Genomic DNA, 18,549 nt, shown 5'->3' on the forward strand with positions numbered 1-18,549 from the left:
CTCCCGCATTGCAGGCAGATTCTTTACCGACGGAGCTACAAGGGAAGCCCTACCTTGATGGTGGGGGCATGCATTAAAAGTCTGACCTATATATTTACTTTAGTAATTTCACCTCTAGGAGTTTATTTAAAGGAAATGTATTTAAGGAAGTGAAGTTTTATCCATAAGGATATTCAGCTCAGCATGTAATAGTAAAGATTGCAAACAACAGTAGGGAGGTTGGTGAAGTTAGTGACAGAGGGTCACAGCATAGCACACTGGTAACAGCCGTAAATAGGTGTGTATATACGCACAGAAACACATTCACAATACACTGAGTCTAAGAAGTGAAAAGAAAAAGTCAGGTAACAAAAGAATGTATACCATCTATTACCATTTTTATAACAAGAGGGAAAAAGCTCAATAACTAGGGTCTTTCTATGTGTCAGGCATTGTTCCAAGTACTTCAAAGGTGTTGACTTATTTAATTCCTTACACTAACTATTAGGTACTATTATTATCACCATTTTATGGAAAAGGAAACTAAAACACAGAGGGGTTAAAGAGCCTGCCACGGTCATATGCCAGTAAGTCACAGTTCTGAGATTTGACTCTGGACAGGCTGTGGAGTCTGTGCTCATATTGCTTCTCAGTATAGGAAAAAAGGCTGGAAGGATGTCCTCAGAAAACCTTATCTCTGTGCTTATCTCTGGGAGGTAATATGTTTTGTTATGTTACTTTGTTTATCTGCCTTCTCTACAGTTAACACACATTACCCTTATGTAGCAAGACAAACGCCAATGAAAATGTTTAAGGAGATCTTTTTGCAGATTTGAACCAGTCTCTCTAAGCCTCAATTTCCTCATTTGTAGAAGAACACTACAAATTCTTTACTCTATTTAATAGTACAAATAGAGAGTAATAACATCTTTCCCACAGAACTAATGCCAATATTAAAGCAATGCTGTGAAAGCACTCTGATAATGTGGATTTGGGATGTGTTAAAAAGTGCCAGTTGGACTATAAAGAAAGCTGAGCTCGAAGAATTGATGCTTTTGAACTGTGGTGTTGGAGAAGACTCTTGAGAGTCCCTTGGACTGCAAGGAGATCCAACCAGTCCATCCTAAAGGAGATCAGTCCTGCGTGTTCATTGGTAGGACTGATGTTGAAGCTGAAAGTCCAATACTTTGGCCACCTGATGTGAAGAGCTGACTCATTGGAAAAGACCCTGATGCTGGGAAAGATTGTAGGCAAGAGGAGAAGGGGACGACAGAGGATGAGATGGTTGGATGGCATCACTGACTCGATGGACATGGGTTTGGGTGGACTCCAGGAGTTTGTGATGGACAGGGAGGCCTGGTGTGCTGCAGTCCATGGGGTCGCAAAGAGTAGGACACGACTGAGCGACTGAACTGAACTGAAAAAGTGCCGGGTGCTACAGTACAAAGCAATAGAAAGTAGAATGCAATGAGGCAAGGTGTCTGCAGGAATTCAGAGACTGTCAAGTTGAGCAAACTCGTGGGAGCTCAAAGGGCTTCATCGCTCTTCTGATTCTCTTTAGAGCCTTCCATGACTTCTTTTTTGGCACCATTTATTTATTTGGCTGTACCAGGTCTCAGTTGTGGCATGCAGATCTTCCATCTTCACTGCAGCAGGCAGGATATTTTAGTTGTGGCATGCGGGATCCGGTTCCTGGACCAGGGGTCAAACCTGGGCCCCCTGTGCTGAGAGAATCTTAGCCTCTTAGCACTGGGCCGCCAGGGAAGTCCCGAGCCTCCCATGACTTCTGAGCTGAGGATTATATGCCTCTTCCTCATGCCCTAGGCATGACTTGTTGGGAGACAGGTATTGTCATGGTCTTATATATAAGTAAATGGCTCTCATAGCCCATTACTATTTTTTTTCATTGAGTATTGGTCTCCCAGATTTCCTCTTATTATCAATCCACTTGCCAGTCGGAGGCTGTTATGGTTGTTCTGAATGTTGCTGCCCATCTCACTGTTCACACAGCTTCTGGCCTGAAGGACTGGGAGTTCTCCCTGCAGTGGGCAAAGGGATGGACAGCTTGGCTTAATGGACTAGCAGGGAGCTTGCTGATAGACCTGGAGTCTGCTTGTGAGATACACACATCATAACCTATGTTCCTCTGGGTATTCAGGAGCTAGTTTCTCACTTTTTCCGGTTGTTTGGTATGATCACCACCTTTGAGGATTATGGAGGACAAAGGGGGTCCCCTTCACACATGCATCCCTATGTAGAGGGGCTGCCCTTCGGAAAACCGAAAGCAGAAATTGTCAACCAGAGTGAGACACTGCAATCAGGTGTATGGTGGGCAAAACTGTATCTTCATCTTGGTAAGATCTTCAGCTGGACCTAAGAATGAAACTGACACAAAGCAAACGAGCAAGATAGACACATTCAAGTCTATTTAATAAAAGTTTTGTGTGACATAGGAGCCTACATAAGGAAATGAAGACCCTAAGAAGTGGCAAAGCCTAAATGCTTTTCATTTGTTTAAAATTTATTTATTTTTATTTTATTTCTGGTTGTGTTGGGTCTTTGTTGCTGTGTTTGGGCTTTCTCTACTTTCTGGGGGCAGGGGCTACTCTCTAGCCGATTTCTCATTGCAGTGGTTTCTCGTTGCAGAGGACAGGATCTAGGCACACAGGTTTCAGTAGCTACAGTCCCTGGGCTCTAAAGCAGGGGCTCAGTAGTTGTGGCACATGGGCTTAGTTGCCCTTTGGCATTTGGGAACCTCCTGGACCAGAGGTTTCATTTCAAGGAGGATTCTTAGCCACTGGACCACCAGAGAAGTTCCCTACATACTTCTTTATTAGATTGAACAAAGAGAGGCAATTGCGGAAAAATACTTAAATATGTGGGGAGCCTAAACGAAGATGGGGGCTTCCCTGATGGCTCAGCAGGAAAGAATCCACCTGCAATGCAGGAGACATAGGCGACTCGGGTTCAATCCCTGGGTTGGGAAGATCCCCTGGAGGAGGAAATGGAGACCCACTCCAATATTCTTGCCTGGAAAATTCCATGGACAGAGGACCCTGACAGGCTACAGTCCATACAGTCACAAAGAGTCAGACATGTCTGACCATGCACGTGCAAAGGAAGATGAGTCGTTATCGAATTGGGTCCCATTCCTTGCTGCTTATAAAATCAATACATACTCTATCAGTGTTGATACAAAAGCTGCCTTTAATCAGAATGCCAGAAATCTGGGCAGATGGACTCAGTGTCTTCCAAAACCATCTCTGAAGTTTCTGCTCAGCCATGATAACTTTTAAAGGGAACAGGGAAGCAATCTCCATTCATCATTGAGATGAGGGGTCAGAGTTGTCACCATCCCCCACTGTGCAGGCTTGTGTGCCAGCTTGTTGACGCCTCATGATCTTCACTTAAATTTTGTCTCAATTAGAAAAAAAGCCAAAGGCAAAATGAATTTTAAGTAAAGTAAGTCCTTGAGGACTCCTGATCTTTATTTAGATGTTATCTTGTTCACACAGTTTGTTTGAAAGATTGCTGAAGGGGAAGCTACGGAAGAGATTTGATCATCTGTTGATTTCTTCATTTCTACTTCATCGATCTACGGAAAGAACGAACAAGTTATATTGTGTGATCAAAAGATTTGAAAGGAGTGCTAGAGCTGAAGATGAGTACAGCATGGGGGTGCCTTGTTTAAGATTAGTGTCAAGAAAAAGGGGTGCCTCTTTCAGAGAGTTCTTTCCTGCAAAGGGATTTTTTTTTCTGCCAAAAGCTGCTTAGAAATCCCTACTTGTCTGAACATCATTCCATTTCTACGGCATCATGGGTGAAAGTTCATCTTCTGTAGCTTCTTCGTGCTGATATAGAGCACCATATCTTTAGAGTGGAAAATATCTACATGGGTATGTAGAATCTCTTTGCTGACAGTTGTACTCACCTATTCACACATGTGGGCAGAACAAGCTACAGTTATTCTGATGCCAACAAATATATAGATTATTATGAGCAATAATGTTAATCCCATTCTCTTACAGCCAGTTCTGGGAAATGTGTGAGCCATAGACTCAGTACTGCTCAAGATGGAGCAGCTTATGTCATGGTTGCAATCTGGTCATCAGTTAGCTTTTTCCCTACATTGTGGCAGTTCTTACAGTGTCTGTAAAACAACCCAGGAATGTGCATCAGACACTGAATCTGTGACTCCATTGTCCTAATCATTAACTTGAGCCTGCTCTTTTGTGATTCAGGGAGGCCTGGGAGATTTCAACTTTTCTCTAAACAAGAGGCAGGAGATATGAAGGGGCCTTTGTACTTGAATGTTCAAACTACTGTCCAATTGCACTCACCTCACATGCTAGCAAAGTAATGCTCAAAATTTGCCATGCCAGGCTTCAACAGTTTCCTGAACCGAGAAATTCCAAATGTTCAAGCTGGATTTAGAAAAAGCAGAGGAACCAGAGATCAAATTGCCAATATCCATTGGATCATCAAAAAAGCAAGAGAGTTCCAGAAAAACATCTACTTCTGCTTTATTGACTAGGCCAAAGCCTTTGACTATGTGGATCACAACAAACTGTGGAAAATTCTGAAAGAGATGGGAATACCAGACCACCTTACCTGCCTTCTGAGAAATCTATATGCAGGCCAAGAAGCAACAGTTAGAACCAGACATGGAACAATGGACTGGTTCCAAATTCGGAAAAGAGTACATCAAGGCCGTATATTATCATCCTGCTTATGTAACTTCTATGCAGAGTACATCATGTGAAATGCCAGGCTGGATGAAGCACAAGCTGGAATCAAGATTGCTGGGAGAAATATCAATAACCTCAGATATTCAGGTGACACCACCCTTATGGCAGAAAGCAAGAGGAACTGAGGAGCTTCTTGATGAAAGTGAAAGAGGAGCGTGAAACAACTGGCTTAAAACTCAACATTCAAAAAACTAAGATCATGGCATCTGGTCCCATCACTTCATGGCAAATAGATGGGGAAATGATGGAAATAGTGAGAGACTTTATTTTCTTGGGCTCCAAAAACACTGTGGGTGGTGACTGCAGCCATGAAATTAAAAGATGTTTGCTCCTTGCAAGAAAAGGTATGACCAACCTAGACAGCATATTAAAAAGCAGAGATATCATGCTGCCGACAAAGGTCTGTCTAGTCAAAGCTATGGTTTTTCCAGGAGTCATGTATGGACGTGAGAGTTGGAGCATAAAGAAAGCTGCTCCAAAGAATTGATGCTTTTGAACTGTGGTGTTGGAGAAGACTCTTGAGAGTCCCCTAGATAGCAAGGAGATCCAACCAGTCGATCCTAAAGGAAATCAGTCCTAAATATTCACTGGAAGGACTGATGCTGAAGCTGAAGCTCCAATACTTTGGCCACCTGATGCAAAGAACTGACTCATCAGGAACTGACTTTCCTGATGCTGGAAAAGATTGAATGTGGGAGGAGAAGGAGACAACAGAGGATGAGACGGTTGGGTGGCATCACCGACTCAGTGGACATGAGTCTGAGTAAACTCCGGGAGTTGATGATGGACAGGGAGGCCTGGCATGCTGCAGTCCATGGGGTCACAAAGAGTCAGACATGACTGAGCAACTGAACTGAACTGACTTGTACTTGGAGAAGGGGGTGTGGCCTCAGGGTTCTGCTTCATTTTGGAGTTACTTCTGACAAGTTCTGTTTGTAAGAATTCTCTTGGCCTTGATCCCCCATCGCTGATGATAAGACTGTTTCTTTCCTCCTAATATCAAAGGGATATCTTTCACAAGAGAATTTTCTCCTGTTCTCAGGAAGAAAAGGCAAGGCGGGTCAGAGCATCCTTCTTGTACCTATTGTTTTTCAAGTGTCTTTAGCTCAAAATAATCATTGTGGCCAAGTGGCATATTTGGGAATGGTGTATTCTGCCAGCCCTCAGCTGGATCTGGAATACCCCAGCACCCATCCTTAAAGATTCTGATCCTGGACTGGGGGTCCTGGCATCTGAAGCCTTGAAAGGTCCTGGAAATTGAGAACATTTGGGTCAGAATCACAGAAAGTGTGGGAGTTTTGCAGTGACTTCCTGTGCCCCATTTAGTAATTAAACCAAAATCGCTCTAATGGCTGAGGACTGATTTGCAATTGCTCTGGAGCATGTGAGCAACTGGGAAGTCCACAGCAGCTGTTTCCCCAGGAAACAAAACCACTGTGTGGGGAGGGGTGTGTGTTGATACCAGTTTGGCAACAAGATAAGACCCCCAAGATACATAACTTCAGGCAGGAGGTTCACTTTCCTCTTGGCAGGTCCCAGGAAACTTGCTTCCCCTAAATGAAATAAACCATCAGCTGACAGAGCTGCAAGTATTCAAAGCTGTGCCCCAAATTCATAGATGAGCTTGAAGAAGAAAAAGAACCAAACCAGCTTGTTTGACATACAGGGGTGTAAGGGATCCAGCCTGAAAGCCAGGCAGTTCAATGGGAGACTTGTTCCCAATGTTTGGCAAACGCGTGTGTTTTGTCTCACCAGCCCTGACCTTTGTGGGGTCTAAATATTGAACAATAAGCATCAGTCTGCCACTCACCAGTCTTTCAAAGCTGGACTTTCAGAAATGCCTTTTGGGGACTTCCTTGGTGGTCCAGCGGTTACGATGCCTTGCAGGGATGCAGGGGACACGGGTTTGAACCCTGTTTGGAGAACTGAGATCCCGCATGCCATGCAGTGCAGCCAAAAAATAAATAATTTTTAAAAAAGAAAGAAATGCTTTTTTGCCTCATTTCTACTTATAGATTAGGTAGGTTTTGTTGATTTTAGCTCCTACAGATACTAATTCAAAACAGATTCCCAGGGGGAAAGAATGTCAATGAATGTGGAAATCCTCTCATTTTCCTCCCATTCTACAGGGTCTGAGCACAATGTCCGTAATCTGCATTCCTTTCCAATGTTAGCAGGTTAATTTTTGTGTTTATATATAATTGGCACTACCTGTCCTTGATTCTCAGGGGAAGAACTGAGAAAACAAATGTCCCAGACACCAACTTCCCTCTCTGATATACAGTAAAGGGGAAAGGTTTTGAGTTGTTTAGTGCTTGAATGGAGCCTCATTCACTGTTGTATTCCCAGGGCTTGATGGAGTGCCTGTCTCAAAGAAGCCACCAGCTAAATCTTTGTTAAACAAATGCATGGTATGAAGCACTCACGTATTTATTATGCATTTGGTGCCCAGCATTGGTAACTCCTCTACATCCTGAGAGCTATTTGTTTATATCAATAATTTCCTATTTGAACTGAGAACCATTACTTAGATAGTGTTGGTGGAACTGACTTTAAAGCCTAGCCTAGGACATGCAGAGGCTGGGCCAAAGCAGAAATGACGCTCAGTTGTGGATGTGTCTGGTGGTGAAAGCAAAGTCCAATCCTGTAATGAACAATACTTCATAGAAACCTGAAATGTTAGGTCCATGAATCAATGTAAATTGGACATGGTGAAGCAAGAGATGAACATCAGAATCTTAGGAATCAGTGAACTAAAATGGACAGGACAGGATGAATTTGATTCAGATGACCATTATATCTACTACTGTGGGCAAGAATCCCTTAGAAGAAAGGGAGTAGCCTTCATAGTCAACAAAAAATTCAAAATGTAGTAATTCGGTGTAATCTGAAAAATGACAGAATGATCTTGGTTCATTTCCAAGGCAAACCATTCAATATCACAGTAATCCAAGTCTATGCTCCAACCACTAATGCCAAAGAAGCTAAAAGTGACCACCAGTTCTGTGAAGACCTACAAGACCTTCTAGAACTAACACCCAAAAAAGATGTCCTTTTCATCACAGGGGATTGGAATGCAAAAGTATGAAGTCAAGAGATACCTGGAATAACAGGCAAGTTTGGCTTTGGAGTACAAAATGAAGCAAGTTAAAGGTTAACAGAGTTCTGTCAAGAGAACACACTGGTCATAGTAAACACCCTTTTCCAACAACACAAGAGACAACTCTACACATGGACATCACCAGATGCTCAATACTGAAACCAGATTGATTATATTCTATGCAGCCCAAGATGGAGAGGCTCTATACAGTCAGCAAAAACAAGACCGGGAGCTGACTGTGCCTCAGATCATGAGTTCCTTACACCAAAATTCAGACTCAAACTGAAGAAAGTTGGGAAAACCAGTAGGCCACTCAGGTATGACCTGAATCAAACCCCTTATGACTGTACAGTGGAAGGACAAATAGATTCAAGGGATTAGATCTAGTAGACAGAGTGCCTGGAGAAATATGGACAGGGGTTTGTGACACTGTACAGGAGACAGTGACCAAAATCGTCCCAAAGAAAAAGAAATGCAAGAAGGCAAAGTGGTTGTCTGAGGGGGCTTTTCCAATAGCTGAGAAATGAAGAGAAGAGAAAGGCAAGGGAGAAAGGGAAAGATATACCCAACTGAACACAGAGTTCCAGAGAACAGCAAGGAGAGATAAGAAAGCCGTCTTAAGTGAACAATGCAAAGAAACAGAGGAAAACAACAGAATGGGAAAGATTAGAAGTCTCTTCAAGAAAACTGGAGATACCAAGGGGATATTTCACACAAGGACGGGCACATTAAAGGACAGAAATGGTAAAGACCTAACAGAAACAGAAGAGATTAAGAAGAGGTAGCAAGAATACACAGAAAAACTATACCAAAAAAAGTCTTAATGACCCAGATAACCATGGTGGTGTGGTCACTCACCTAGAGCCAGACATCCTAGAGCATGAAGTCAAGTGGGCCTTAGGAAGCACTACTACAAACAAACCTAGTGGAGGTAATAGAATTCCAGCTGAGCTATTTAAGATCCTAAAAGATGATGCTGTTAAAGTGCTGCAGTCAATATGTCAGCAAATTTGTAAAACTCAGCAGAGGCCACAGGATTAAAAAGGTCAGTTTTCATTCCAACCACAAAGCAGGGCAATGCCAAAGAATGTTCAAATTACCATACAGTTGCCCTCATTTCACAAGCTAGCAAGGTTACGCTCAAAATCCTTCAAGCTAGGCTTCAGTAGTATGTGAACTTCCAGATGTACAAGCTGGGTTTAGAAAAGACAGAGGAACCAGAGATCAAAGTGCCAACATTTGTTGGATCACAAAAAAAGCAAGAGAATTCCAGAGAAACTTCTACTCCTGCTTCATTGACTAATGTAAAACCTTTGACTGTGTGGATCATAAGAAACTGTGGAAAATTCTTAAAGAGATGGGAATACCAGACCACCTTACCTGCCTCCTGAGAAACCTGTATGCAAGTAAAGAAGCAAAGTTAGAACCTTATTTGGAACAATGGACTGGTTCAAAATTGGAAAAGGAGTACGTCAAGGCTGTACATTGTCACCTGCTTATTTAATTTATATGTAGAGTATATCACATGAAATGCCATGTTGGAGGAATCCCAAGCTGAACTCAAGACTGTCAGGAGCAATATCAACAACCTTAGATTTGCAGATGACACAACTCTAAGGACAGAAGGTGAAGAGGAACTAAAGAGACTCTTGATGAGGGTGAATGAGGGGAGTGAAATAACTGGCTTAAAACTCAACATTCAAAAAACTAAGATCATGGCATCCAGTCCCATCACTTCATGGCAAATAGATGGGGAAAAAGTGGAAACAGTGATAGATTTTATTTTCTTTGGTTCCAAAATCACTGTGGATGGTGACTGCCATGAAGTTAAAAGACACTTGCTCCTTGGTAGAAAAGCTATGACAAACCTAGACAGCATATTAAAAAGCGGAGACATCACATTGCTGACAAAGGTCTGTATAGTCAAAGCTACGATTTTTTCATGTATGGGTGTGCGAGTTGGCCCATAAAGAAAGCTGAGTGCTGAAGAATTGGTGCTTTTGAACTGTGGTGTTGGAGAAGACTCTTTAGAGTCCCTTGGACAGCAAGGAGATCCAACCAGTCCATCCTAAAGGAAATCAGTCTTGAATATTCATTGGAAGGACTGATGCTGGAGCTGAAACTCCAATACTTTGGTCACCTGATGTGAAGAACTGACTCAATGGAAAAGACCCTAATGCTGGGAAAGATTGAAGGCAAAAAGAGAAGAGGACGACAGAGGACAAGGTGGTTAGATAGCATCATGGACTGAATGGACTTGAATTTGAGAAAACTCCAGAAGATAGTAAAGGACAGGGAAACCTGTCCATGGGAGGTTGGGGTCCTGCATGGGCTGCAGTTCATGGGGTCACAAAGAGTTGGACACAACTGAATTACAACAATATTGGATGTCCTGAAGAGAATGTGTTTTCCACTCCTGCTTCCAGTTCTGGGCTGTTGTGAGTACTTGGTAAATGATTAATGAAGGATGAGGCTGGAGCTGTATTGTGAGACTCCTGGGAGCCTGGGACATGGTGTAGGCTTTAACAGTGCTCTTTGGAGGGCCCTGGGGAGGACACAGAGGTGAGTCAGAGACAGATGCTGCAGGGAACATGGAGTGGGCTTTGAAGCCTTAGTTTGTGGCTTTCAGCTTTAAACTGTTCTAAGCCTCAGATTCTTTATCTGTACAGTGGCGATAAAAATATCACCTACTCTATATTAATGTCTTGTCAACAAAACAACTTAGCACAGGGCAGAGGGAGGCAGAATAAGTATCCAATACATCATGCGTGTGTACCCAAGCATCAGATACCTTCAGTAGAGTTCAGTTGCTCAGTCACGTCTGACTCTTTGTGACCCCATTGACTGCAATATGCTAGGCTTCCCTGTCCATCACCAACTCCCGGAGCTTGCTTAAACTCATGTCCATCAAGTCAGTGATGCCATCCAACCATCTGATGCTCTGTCATCCCCTCTCTTCCTGCCTTCAATCTTTCCCAGCATCAGAGTCTCTTCCATTGAGTCAGTTCTTCGAATCAGGTGGCCAAAGTATTGGAGTTTCAGCTTCAGCATCAGTCCTTCCAGTGAATATTCAGGACTGATTTCTTTTAGGATTGACTGGTTTGATCTCCTTGCTGTCCAAGGGACTCCCAAGAGTCTTCTCCAACACCATAGTTCAAAAGTATCAGGTCTTCGGCACTCAGCTTTCTTTATAGTCGAACTCTCACTTTCATACATGACTACTGAAAAAACCATAGCTTTGACTAGATGGACCTTTGTTGGCAAGGTAATGTCTCTGCTTTTTAACATGCTGTCTAGGTTAGTCATAGCTTTTCTTCTAAGCAACAAGCTTCTTTGAAATTTCATGGCTGCAGTCACCATCTGCAGGACTTTGGAACCTCCAAAAATAAAGTCTCTCAAATACATTACAGGTGTGTTTATACAGATAAGGTCTGGAGGCTGATTTAATTTTGTAATACAACTTGGGGCCAATACAGGTTTGTTTTTTTTTTTTAAAGTAACACAATCAGATCCATGAGGGCAGAATGGAGGGAGAAGAAGGATTGTAGCAGGGATGAATTTAAAAGATATTTGGATGATGATAATAAAAAAAGAATTAGAAAAAGAAAGTGTTCAGACTAAAACAAGACTGTTCATTTTACAAAAAGTCAAAGTCGCTCAGTCCTGTCCTACTATTCAGGACCCCATGGACTATACAGTCCATGGAATTCTCCAGGCCAGAATCCTGGAGTGGGTAGCCTGTTCCTTCTCCAGCGGTCCTTCTCAACCCAGGGATTGAACACAGGTCTCCCGCACTGCAGGTGGATTCTTTACCAACTGAACCCCCAGGGAAGCCCAAACCACTATATTAAAAAATACATTGCAATGGTCTTTTTAAAAGTCAAAGTCTTGAATCCATTAAATACCACTTAGCTGTCATCTAGCTGCATGTCTAAAGTCAGCTTCTTAAATTTTTAGGAAACAGATTACACTTTCAGTGAGGTAGTAGTTCCTTGTTATGTACATCTTATTTGACTATAATGCTTAGCAGCTGAAAGTCCCATGCTCAGAAATATCTCTTCTACTCTACACATTTCACCAAATTAATTTGATTAACAAACTCCTCTTTTAAAATGGTTTTCTTAAGAAACTTAAGGTCCATGGGTAGAAGAACATTGGGGTGGGGGATGATGGTAGCAGAAAAACTCAAGATTAAAAAACGAATCGTGGGACTTAAACAAAGTACACATAAATCTTGTAACAAAAATGTATGTTTGTAGAAACTGGTGTTCTCCTTTAAAACGCCAGCTTTGGGTTGCTTATCCATTTACTCCAAAGAAGTTGCCCCTTTCCTCTTCCTGGCACCTTGGTGGCACAGTCAACTGAACTCTTTTCTTCCCCCTTTCACTTACAAACGGAGCCGAAAGGGGGAAATGAGAGAGCCCCATTCTCTCAAACTTTTCTCGTGCACTTAGCATGTGCTCTGGGCTCAAACGAGTGTGTGCGTGAGTGACTGGGTCGACAAGTAGCTACAGTACGGTGTGACTCAAGTTTAGGACAAAAGAGGAACTGATTAACTTGATCCGCACAAGTGTCGGAAACCTCTTCACAGAGGAGGCAACTTCTCAAGAATTTCGAGGCTGCGGGCAGGGAGGGCGGGAGGGAACCACAAGCTGGGGGAGCTGCAAAGTAATTCCCTTGACAGGGGAACACGGTCGAAGTGTCAGGACTAAGTGGCCAAGGGTCGGCCTCGGGAAGCAACTTGGTGGAGTATCTTGCATCGTAAGAGACTGGTTACACGGTTAGGTGAACTTAACTCGGGAACTCAAAGCCGCCTTCAGTGACGCCCCACGGCGGGGAACCATCGGGTGCCAAGGGCCGCGGGATCCGCGAACCGGGCAGCCCCGGTATAAGCCGCGATCCGGGTGAGCCGCTCACGTCCCTTCCCCGGCGCCGGACGCGCGCACGGCTCGGAGTCGCCGTGACGGGTTGGCGCTGACTGCGTCCTTGGGTGCCGAGCCTGGCCAGGCGGGCGCCTCCCGGGAGAGGACAGTGTCACCCGGGGCCCTGCAGAGGGTCGGCCACCGGGACCGCGGCGGTTATTCCCGACATGCTCCTCTCAGGGAGGATTTCAAACCTTCGGCCACAGCCAACTCCCCTCCCTCGGCCCCGTCGGGCCCCAGCAACAGGCGGTGGCCCGCGTATCATTGGCCGGGTCGCGCGAAAGCGTGTTTTGATTGGCCGCCGCGCCTCCCGGCCCCGCTTCAGCGCTCGCCGCCGCCTCCATTTTGTCGGTAGAGACAGGAGGAGGAGGTCGGTGGAGACGTTGGGGTGGCCAGCAACTAGCTCGTCGGTGCTCGTGGGCTTCGCCCGTTCCGTGCCTCGTCTCTCCCTGGAAGGGGAGGGGGGCTTCGAAGCCGAGCAGAAGCCGCCGCCGCCGTAGTCCCGGGCTTGAAGTCGGTGAGTGGCGGCGGCGCGACGGGTGCGGCCATGTTGGTGGCGGCGCTCCCTATTGTTGGGGGAAGGAGGCGAGATCCGAGGCTGGGGGGCGCGGGCGGTCCGGAGGAGCGGGTTCCCGGGCCGGGCTCGAGGAACGCTGAGCGACGTGGAAGCCCAGCCCCGTTGCGGAAGACCCGAACTTTCCGGGCTCGCTTTGGGAATGATTCAGGGTCTGGAAACGAATTTCCTTAGGGCGTTAAAACAGTCTGGAGGGGCCTCTCACCCTTTCGATAAGAGCTTCTTGCTTGGTAACTTGGTTTCTTGGACTATCAAGTGGAATCGCAAATGTTTAATGTTTATAATAGTGATTGTTTTTATATATTTAAGATGGGAAACTGACTGCTTGTTACGGCTTGTGAAACTTATTTTAAAACGGGGAGGAGTCAAGAGTTCATAACCAAAGGAAGCGCTGCGTGACGTAAACATGTTGGGAGAGGAGGCTCTGCTAAAACAGATACGTGATGTGTCTAAAGATTGGGAAATTCTAGTGGGACTTTAAAAACACGGTCTCTTTAGGAAACACATTTTAAGCCCATTTCTTGGCATGGCTGTAGAGGTTAACGTTTCCATGGTTTGACAACATTTTGGTCACTAAATCTATGTGAGACATTGTTTAGTAAGTAGCCATTTAAATTTTTTCTGGAGTAAATATAAACGATCACTTTCTCTGTTTTTTAATTGAAATAATGAAGAAATCGTTGCTTTTCTAGCTAAGACTTCTCTCAAACTTGTGTGCTGAGGAGACTCAGATGTTGGCCTCAGCTCCTAGGCTGAACTCAGCAGATCGGCCCATGAAAACTTCTGTATTGAGACAAAGGAAAGGATCTGTCAGAAAGCAACATCTATTATCCTGGGCGTGGCAGCAAGGAAGAGGACAGGTAGTGGAAATCCTGCAATCGGAAAAGCAGACTGAAAGGTATCAAAAACTCACGGTTGTAATGGGGCAGACATTTTATGATCAGATGAGTCGCTCAGTCGAGTCCGACTCTTTGCGACCCCATGAATCGCAGCACGCCAGGCCTCCCTGTCCATCACCAGCTCCTGGAGTTCACTGAGACTCACGCGTCCATCGAGTCAGTGATGCCATCCAGCCATCTCATCCTCTGTCGTCCCCTTCTCATTTCAAACCAGGATCTTCCCTGGTGGCTCAGATGGTAAAGCGTCTGCCTACGATGCGGGAGACCTGGGTTCAATCCCTGGGTGGGGAAGATCTCCTGGAGAAGGAAATGGCAACCCACTCCAGTTTTGTTGCCTGGAAAATCCCATGGACTGAGGAACCTGGTTAGGCTACAGTCCATGGGGTCGCAGAGAGTCGGACACGACTGAGCGACTTCACTCACTCATTCTAGAGCTTCCCAGGTGGACTCCATGATAAAGAATCCACCCGCCAATGCACGAGACCCGGGTTAGATCCCTGGGTCGGGAAGATCGCCTGGTGGAGGAAACGGAAACCCACTCGTGTTCTTTGCTGGAGAATTCTATGGACAGACGAGCCTGGCGGGCTACAGCCCATGGGATTGCAAAAGGTTGGATGTGATTGAGCAGGCACACGGGCACATCCTAAACAAACTTTTTAATGCAGTATTATTTAGATTTGTTGGTAAACTCATTAATTTCTTAGGAAGGTAATAAAGGCTGTACATGTAATTGTGAACAGTATAGTGAAGCTAAAGAAGCTGAACAGCACATGAGTCTTCTTCAAGATATTTGGAGTTGCAAATTGGGGCCACTGAAGTTTTGTACTACTTTGTGGGATTTCACTCAGTATTTTGTTTCCACTCACAGGTGACAAAGAAGCTGAAGATGGGTGGTGGAGAGAGGTATAACATTCCAGCCCCTCAAACTAGAAATGTTAGTAAGAACCAACAACAGCTTAGTAGACAGAAGACCAAGGATCAGAATTCCCAGATGAAGATTGTTCACAAGAAAAAGGAAAGAGGACATACTTATAATTCATCATCAGCTGCATGGCAGGCCATGCAAAATGGGGGGAAGAACAAAAATTTTCCAAACAATCAAAACTGGAACTCTAGCTTATCAAGTCCCACCTTACTTTTTAAGTCTCAAACTAATCAGAACTATGCCGGGGCCAAATTTAGTGAGCCACCATCACCAAGTGTTCTTCCTAAACCACCAAGCCACTGGGTTCCTGTTTCCTTTAATCCTTCTGATAAAGAAATAATGACATTTCAACTTAAAACCTTACTTAAAGTACAGGTATAAAATGAGGTAAAGTACTAACATTTAAACTTAGTCATATTTAAGGATAACTGCCAATTGTTTCAGACCAAATTCACTAGGGAATTAATCTGTAAAACTGATTAATGTAGAAAATATAATTAGACTTCATCTTAATTGTTTTATGTGCACTGTGATGGTAGAATCAGTACAGTTTAAGATAACTGAATTATGGATAATTGTATTTGATCTCTTCACTAGTATTCTCAATTGAGTGACCATACAAGTGAAACCATTCAAATTTAGATTTGGGGAATAGTAAAGGAATCAACTTTTTATATTGCTTGTTGGGGGAAAATACTGAAGATTATCATTTCATGGGTCAGCAGATTGACTTGTTAAGATGGTAAATCAGATCATAAGCATCCAGTTAAAGACATACAGGGGTTGAAAACTATTTGAATCTTTGAGATGTTATTGTCCTAGAGACAGCTAAATCAGTACACCTAAACCAGTAGTATGACAACAACCTGATGCACTGCCTAAAGAAAATGTGAATTTTTTTTTTTAAGAGAATAGTATTTTAATGAACTGTATGGTGGTGAATGTGTGAAGGGCACTAGGGGCTATTTAGAATGAAACAAGCCATTGGCCCTCTTGTGTGCAGTGGATAGGTGTCTGCCAACAAATGCACCAAAACCAATTTTTATAGAAACAGTATTTGGTGTTCAGAGTAGCTTTCAAAATAACATTTTTGTATGATGGCACTGCACAAGCTATTCTGACAGTGATACGGCTTTAAATCATCCCTGCAAAGTTTTTTTTAAAGTTGGGAGCTGTATAATGTGAAAGTTCTGCATACCTAGGAAAGAGCCATGTAAATATATGTAATAAAATTGTAGCATATGTAAAGTTTTGTTGGCATTTATCCTATACAAATAGAATATTTTAGTACAAATTTGCTGAATGTAAGACATGGACTCTTAATACTATGGCCTAATTTTAAAGGTCAAAAAAACCCCCACAAACCAACCTGTTTTTAAATTTTGCCCTTGTGCTGAAGTGCCAGTGTATGTATGTTATAATTGATCTTGCTGTAAACTATATTTCAAAGTAAATCCTAGTGTAAGAAGTTTTATATAACTGAAAAGGTTTTAAGCTGCTAAAACACTTGCTATTTTTGAGATGTGAAATGCAGTATGGGGTTATTTTTTTTCCTTAAACCCAAAGATTAACTATTAAGCAGTCCCTCCAACCTTAAAGACTCCTTTTGGCTTTCGACAGCTTGTGTAACCTATGAGTATAGGATAGAACGTCAGTGTATTTTTTTTTCTTGTCAACAGGTGCAACCCAGGGGACCAACTTACTGCAAAAGATGTAATTTCTTGCATAATACCTTGATAACATGTTTTGCTTACTTTAAACATGCTAATTACAACAGCCATTCCAGTAGTAAAAGTGTGTGTATGGGGTGGGGGGGGTGTCTATTTTCTAATTTGGCAGCTTTTTTTTATACTTTTAAGCAGAATGGCTAAATTGTTTCTCCAAATAAATTGAGGTGAGATGTCCAAGTCAAATGATGATATCCTAAAAACAAGTTTTATATAGTACTTAATGTACATACATGAATTCGAAGCATGAAATTAAAAAATAAAATTGTTTCTTCCCCACTGGCTTGTTTTTATTGTATAGAAGTTGTTATGACTATTTGCATAATTAACCCCACTGAAATACAATAGAACCATTGGTTTTTAAGAAGCAACCCATTTGCTGACAAAGTCTTGGATTAGCAGCTATACATTAAAAAGGGAACTGACTTGCTCTTTACAGCAGGGCTAACAGGAAAAGGCCATAGAATATTTCAGGAACGTGCATAAAGCTTTTGAATTTATTTTACTCAGTAAAGCACGTTTAATTGCCTAAGATGGCTTAGGTTTATAGAAAAAAAAATAGAATTACTCAAATTGACAGGAACATTTGTGTTACCTATTTGTTAACATATAGTTTTCACAAGAGGACCTTGGGGGAAAAAAGAACTATAACCGGCTTTCTAACACATTCCAAAAGATAGGACAGCTTAAAGTAGTTTTAAGTTCCACACTAAGCAGGCTGTGATGCCAGGGCCAGGCTGTATTTTCTCACGCAAACGCTAACATCTGAGTCGTCACCTTTCTCCTGTGTCCCAGTATAATTTCTGTGAGCAATAATGCCAACAACTGCCAAGTGCCCTTTGTGCTGTGCTGGAATCCACTGGACTGAACAGTCCTTATCCCAGGCATTAAGTTAGGTTTGATGTATACATATATCTTCTAGATTTTTTGGCTTGGAATTGACTCAAGTGGTAAAAAATGTTCTTCACTACAAAAATTTTAATAGCTAAGGGTAACTTACACCTTAGATACAGTTATGGTTCGCCTACAACAAGTATGTTGACATCAATTTCCCAAATTGTTCTAAGAACCAAAAAGTTTAGCACTCATCTATCTTGTAGGGCTGTGGTCAGCAAAAGCATGAGCCTTGTCAGTGTCATAATTTACATTTGTCATCTTTCTGATGGCAGCATATACAGTTCGACAGAATCTTCAGTCTATAACCTATCTTTACACTTAAGTTCTCTTCATCCCAGAAGCAAGCACAAGATGGAAAAAACCAAAGGGTTTTGGGTAAGTTTTCTAGCGTTTCTTTAACTATTCTCATAGGCAATTACTTTGTAAAATAAGTGGGATAAAGTACATCTCCAACTTCTTATACAAATGAGGAAAGCCTACCCAGTCACAAATCTGTCAGGCAGAGCTAAACCTAAAAAAATAAAAATAAAAAAAAATTCAAGATTTTTTGGATCCTTGACCAGTTTTATTTCATTATCTAGCATTCAGAGATGTGCTCTACAAAAAACTAGACACAAAAAGGCCTTTTACTTCTTTACAAACTACTCTGTCAATTATCAATAAAATCAATTTACACACCTTGCTTTTTAGGCCAAATATTAAAAGAATCCCACCTTTAACATAAGGGTGAAACAGCTGTTAGGAATACAGAGGAACAACACAATGAACATAACCAGCA

At 42.8% G+C, this 18,549-nt stretch overlaps 1 protein-coding gene and 1 long non-coding RNA gene across 2 annotated transcripts; one reads left to right on the plus strand and one right to left on the minus strand.

The window, feature by feature from the left end:
• Positions 1–3,426: 3,426 nt before the first annotated feature.
• LOC147377388 (uncharacterized) lies at positions 3,427–5,027 on the minus strand. Its single transcript, XR_015137505.1, has 2 exons — positions 4,320–5,027; positions 3,427–3,574 (listed from the first exon to the last, which is right to left on the minus strand). It is a non-coding gene; the product is annotated as an uncharacterized LOC147377388 (long non-coding RNA).
• An 8,069-nt stretch (positions 5,028–13,096) lies between these two features.
• PNRC2 (proline rich nuclear receptor coactivator 2) lies at positions 13,097–17,153 on the plus strand. The gene is made up of 3 exons (XM_086328402.1): positions 13,097–13,266; positions 14,016–14,221; positions 15,091–17,153. Exon 3 carries the CDS (start codon positions 15,109–15,111, stop codon positions 15,526–15,528), a length of 420 nt encoding a protein of 139 aa, XP_086184528.1. The 5' UTR covers positions 13,097–13,266; positions 14,016–14,221; positions 15,091–15,108; the 3' UTR covers positions 15,529–17,153.
• The last annotated feature ends 1,396 nt before the right edge of the window (positions 17,154–18,549 follow it).

The sequence above is a fragment of the Bos grunniens genome, chromosome 2, assembly GCF_055505025.1.
Source record: "Bos grunniens cultivar Pamir isolate PY7600 chromosome 2, Bosgru_T2T1.0, whole genome shotgun sequence".
Lineage (NCBI taxonomy): Eukaryota > Metazoa > Chordata > Mammalia > Artiodactyla > Bovidae > Bos > Bos grunniens.

What these genes read in the sequence shown, in the direction of transcription:
- PNRC2 (XM_086328402.1), top strand. Translation starts at nt 15,109, where the DNA reads ATGGGTGGTGGAGAGAGGTATAACATTCCAGCCCCTCAAACTAGAAAT.